A 5599-nucleotide genomic window follows, 5' to 3' on the forward strand; every position below is an offset into this window, starting at 1 on the left:
AAAATCTCAACCTGGAGTGTTCCCCCCCCCCCCCCCATGTTTTGAGGGGCTCCATTAAGCTGCCAAATGGTCTTCTGTGGTTAAAAACCTGGCTCCTAGACCTTATGAAGTTGGTCATCCCTGTTACAATGGTGATAGAAAAACAAACATATTTTCCAAGGACCTTGCAAGATGGATGGGAGACTGGAAGGTATACATCTGTTGCCAGGCTGTAATTGGGTCTGTAATTAATTACAGACCCAATTACTAATTGTGAGAGAGCCACTCATACAAGGAGGTGCAAGGAAGTTCACCATAGCTTACAGGGAGAAAATATATCTGACTGTGGGAGTTCTAGCTTGCTGAACGAAGTGGATGAATGGATTGAGGTCCCTTCCACACAGCTGAATAAAATCCCACAGTTTCTGCTTTTGAACTGGAATATATGGCAGTGTGGACTCAGATAACCCAGTTCAAAACAGATATTGTGGCATTTTCTGCCTTGATATTCTGTGTGGAAGGGCCCAGAGACATTCTTCATCAGTTGAGTTTATATATTACTGTCCAATCATCTAGGCTTGCTGATGAGGGATTGCTAAAGTGGAGATACTCTCAATCCCAACCATTACTAAAGTGGGATTGAGAGTATTTCCCCCAACAAAATAATTCTGTCCCTTTTCAAATTATCTGTTTCTTCAGACAGCAAACTTCTTGCATGGCAAAAATCAAGTGTCAAAATGGTTCACGCCTCTTTGTTTCTTTTTGTTATATTTGTATCCCCTTGGGTCACTTTGCAAGTCACTTTTCTATGCCTAAATGTTCAGCTGACAATATAAATTTAAATATGAGGAATGAGAAAACATATTAATTAGCAGGGTAAAGTATTTATTTTGGGGTGGAGGGATGCCCTCATTTTGCCACTGCTGCCTAATTACATCCCTGCTCAGTCACAGATATTTACATGTACTTCCCTTTTTACAAAGTACACTTGCACATAAGACATACACACATACATATGTATATACAAACGCAAACTGCTGTTTTAGCACAGGGAGCTGATTTCACTCTTGCTGCAGCCCCACTTGCAGCAGGCATTACTCAGTCCGGCCATAACATCTCGGGATCCACGATCCAAAGCCCAGATTTCTTCTGGGGAATTCTGGCTCTGTTGGCCTCGCCAGCTCCCATAATAGTCTGATGGCTCCTTTGGGGGGACATGGACTGGGTCCCATTCATTGGAGGATGACGTTGCAATGAAGGTTTCTGCAGAATCCCCTCCATGGAGGGCAGCAAGGTTACCTGCAATTAGAGAGTAACATGGAAATAGTGGGGGGAATTAATCCAGCATTCCTACTATTCTGCTACTATTTCCTGTGCAATAGTTGTCTTTTGCTGCAGCCCTCATATTGCAGAGTGAAGCAAAGTCTCATAAGACTACCAAAATTGTACCACTGCACAGTTGTATAAAAAAAATTGAAAAACCTGCGGAAAATGCGAAGGAACCACTAGGCTAAGCTTTTGCCAATCTAATCAGATCAAACAAAAACATAAAAGGATATAAGATAGATAGAGAAGAAATAAAAATAAATTTATATGCGGATGACGCAGTAGTCCTTACAGGTTCAACGGAGAATTCGGTAAACAAAGTAGCAAAAGAAATTAAAAAATTCAAAAAGATTTCAGGCTTAACAATTAATATTGAAAAATCAGAAATCTATATAAATAAAAATGTAATGTTCGTTTGTGGTATTCACAGAACTCGAAAACCACTGGGGGAATTGACACCAAATTTGGACAGAAAACACCTAACAACCCAATGTATGTCCTTCACTCCAAAAATCTGATTTTGTTGTTTGAGAGTTGTAGTTGCAGGGATTTATAGTTCACCTACAATCAAAGAGCATTCTGAACCCCACCAACAATGGAATTGAACCAAACTTGGCACACAGAACTCCCTTGGCCAACAGAAAATACTGGAAGGGTTTGGTGGGCAGTGTCCTTTGGTTTTGGAGTTGTAGTTCACCTACATCCAGAGAGCACTGTGGACTCAAACAATGTTGGATCAGGACCAAACTCTACACGAATACTCAATATGCCCAAATGTGAACACTGGTGAAGTTTGTGGAAAATAGAATCGTGACATTTGGGATTTGTAGTTCCTGGGATTTGTAGTTCACCTACAATCACAGAGCATTCTGAACCCCACCAACGATAGAATTGGGCTAAAACTCCAACACAGAACAGCCATGTGGGCCACAGCAACACGTGGCAGGGGACAGCTAGTTCTATATAAAAACATGAACTGGAAGGAGGTAAAAGAAGTCCAATCCATTCTATAGGTCATACTGGGGGGAAAGAAATTAAAATACTTAGGGGTGTATATACCTAAAAATTTAAATAATATAATTCAGATAAATTATAACCAACTATGGAAGAAAACAAATCAACAATTGGAAAAAATGGAATTGGGATATAACAACAAGGGTGAAGGCATATAAAATGATGATGCTGTCCAAATTTTTGTACTTATTTCAATGCCTCCCATGTAGCATTCAACCTAAAATAATAAAGAAATAGGATAACTCAATTAAAACATGGGCAGAAGGTTCTAGTAAAACCAGAATTGCAAATTCAATATTTTTTTCTCCACAAGAAAATGGAGTCTAGGGAACACCTTACCTCCAGAATTACTATGAAGCCTGTTAACCGGCTAGATTACTAGAATTAGATATTGGAGAGCCCAAAAAATGGGTTAGGATAGAGAAATTAACAAATGGATGGGAATATGGATCTTGCATTATAGGGAAAATTGGGGGGGAATGACCTAAAAAACACAAAAGGAGGCCTTTTGTTATCAACAATGACCTGTTGAGGATAACAGCAGAACAAACTCCCACTAATAGACAAGCTCCCAATAGGCTCCATAGACAACAGAAAACCCCAGCCATATCGCAATATGCTAAAGAAACTGGAACATAATGAAATAACAAAGATTGAGGACTTACTGAAACCAGACGGAACTGTAAATTTAAAAAACAAAAACCCAAAATTTAAAAACCACAGAGCTTATTCACTGGGTAAGGTGAGCAGAAGTGCAGTGAAGTGTGAAAGTGATTCATCTAGTAGTACTATGTTTCCATTTGCTTATATCAGGGATTCTTAAACCTTTTCCACCTGCGAACCTTTTCCACCCAAGAAATTTTTATGTGATCCCAGGTATATCTATATAAACAAAAATGTAATGTTTGTTTGTGGGATTAACATAACTCAAAAGCCACTGGGCGAATTGACACCAAATTTGGACACAATACACCTATCAGGCCAATAAGTGATCATCGGTTGCAAAAACATTGAAAAACACAGCAGAAGAGACTTAAAAAGCCAAAAAACAAAAAAAAATACATTACGGGTTTTGTTGCCCATTGCACAACATGAAATTGTACAACATACAGTTGCAGTGTAGAGTTGTAACATGCAAATTGGTTTGGCAAGTGCCATGAGAAAGCACAGCATGCAGCATCACTGTATGCACAACTCTGCTTCCACCACTATCTATATAAATAAAGATGTAATGTTTGTTTGTGGGACTAACATAACTCAAAAACCACTGGGCAAATTGACACCAAATTTGGACACAATACACCTATCAGGCCAACGAGTGACCATCACTCATAAAAACACTGAAAAACACAGTAGAAGGGACTTAAAACAGCAAAAAAAAAACATTACAATGCATGCACAAAACCACATATATATATTATATACACACACAAGACACATACATAGACTGGGCCACAGCAACGCGTGGCAGGGAAACAGCTAGTTAGAATATATATCGACATCTTTCATTGCTGCCAGGTTCCCTATAGCCATTTTACACCTACCTCTTCGCTGCACCATCGCCGCTGGCTGCATTCAGAACTGTCCTCCATTGCGGCTTCCTCAACACCCGCCATCTTTGATGACAACTTAGGAAGACTGGTCTATGAACCTGGGCTACTTTGGGAGTGGGAGGGTGACTTCACTTTGCATTTTTTTTATATACTACCAATCTAATGAGCCCCCGGTGGCGCAGTGGGTTAAACCCCTGTGCCGGCAGAACTGAAGACTGACAGGTCGCAGGTTCGAATCCGGGGAGAGGTGGATGAACTCCCTCTATCAGCTTCAGCTCCTCATACGGGGACATGAGAGAAGCCTCCCACAAGGATGATAAAACATCAAAACATCCAGGCGTCCCCTGGGCAACGTCCTTGCAGACGGCCAATTCTCTCACACCACGAGTCACTTCTGACATGACAAAAAAAAACCCCAAAACAAACAAAAAACAAAACAAAAAACAATCTAATAACTTGTAAGCCAGTCTAATAATTTGTACAAATAACCTGTAAGCTGCTCTGAGTCCCCTTTGGGGTGAGAAGGGCAGCATAAATATGTTGTAAATAAATAAATAAAAAATAAATATATTGTTTGGTGGCCAATAATTCACAATTTATGCATGTTTAGGTCACCAACAGGATGCTGGCCAATAAGGATATGATCTTTAGGCTTCTGTCTTTTCTAATTTCTCAGCTAGAGAAGAAGTTGGAAAGGTTATATTTTTGAACGACAATTTCCAGAACCTCCTGACCAACATGACCACACTGTGTGGGAGATTCTGGGATTTGTACCCCAAACAGGAGATTCCCCAAGCTCTGATCTAGACCCAGTTCCCCAGCCGTCCCCTAGCAATTTCCACTCACCTGCCCGTCTCCAGCGAGATCCCCCGCAGGTGAAGATAACCGCTCGGATGAACTCTCTGCCGCACAATTTCACGCCGTAGGGAGGTGTCCTGGCCTCACTCCCCAGCCTCATCTCCAAGAGCAGCACCCCCAGGACCAAAGCAAAGAGAAACTTGTGCATGGTTGGGCACAGACAAGATTGGAAAGTAAAGGTCTGCAGGCACACAGCTCCCGATAGCCTGCTGCTTCTCTCCGTGAGTCTTCTTTATAGCAGTCAGATCTATGCGCAAGGTAGCCAAGGATGTCCATCCACGTTATCTACCCAATTATCAGCAGAGAACAGGTGAAGACCTTTCTTGGACACTGGCGGTGGGGGTGGTGGGCAGTGATTCTTGCGTCGACTGTGCCAACTAGTCAGAGATAACCTTTTGCTTGTTATCATCATAGCGAGTAAGGAATCATTACCTGGCCTTTCACAGAGTACACATTGAAAAGCCAGGTGCATCGAGACAGAGCCATGGAAAAGCAAATGCTGGGAATAGACAATGACGCAGAGCTTGGAAAAGTTCATTTTGTGGGCTACAACTCCCTAAATCTCTCAGACAACTCTTGAGAGCTCAAATCCTTAAAAAAGGAAACCTTCCCAATCACTGCTGCTGCTCCAAAAGGCTTCGTATTATGAGTCATAGTGGGAGCTGGGTTTTGTTTGTTCTCTCACTAACAGGTTTGACGTTCTGGAAGTTGTCACCTGAAAAAGTAACTTTTCTCATTCAGACATGACTATTGCCAGACTACTGGCACTTTCAAAGCTACCACATCCTTTTTTAACTTTAAACTATTACATTTGGCCCGGCCATAGGTTTTTAAATCCTTGTGTGTTATTATTTATATGTGATTTATAT

General features: G+C 41.2%; 1 protein-coding gene across 1 annotated transcript; it reads right to left on the reverse strand.

The window, feature by feature from the left end:
• Positions 1–263: 263 nt before the first annotated feature.
• On the reverse strand, positions 264–5159 carry RLN3 (relaxin 3). Its single transcript, XM_060760903.2, has 2 exons — positions 4719–5159; positions 264–1278 (listed from the first exon to the last, which is right to left on the reverse strand). The coding sequence occupies exons 1-2, from the start codon at positions 4876–4878 to the stop codon at positions 1022–1024; spliced, it is 417 nt and encodes a 138-aa protein (XP_060616886.2). The 5' UTR covers positions 4879–5159; the 3' UTR covers positions 264–1021.
• Positions 5160–5599: the final 440 nt, after the last annotated feature.

Source organism: Anolis sagrei, chromosome 2, assembly GCF_037176765.1.
Source record: "Anolis sagrei isolate rAnoSag1 chromosome 2, rAnoSag1.mat, whole genome shotgun sequence".
NCBI classification, from domain to species: Eukaryota; Metazoa; Chordata; class Lepidosauria; order Squamata; family Dactyloidae; genus Anolis; species Anolis sagrei.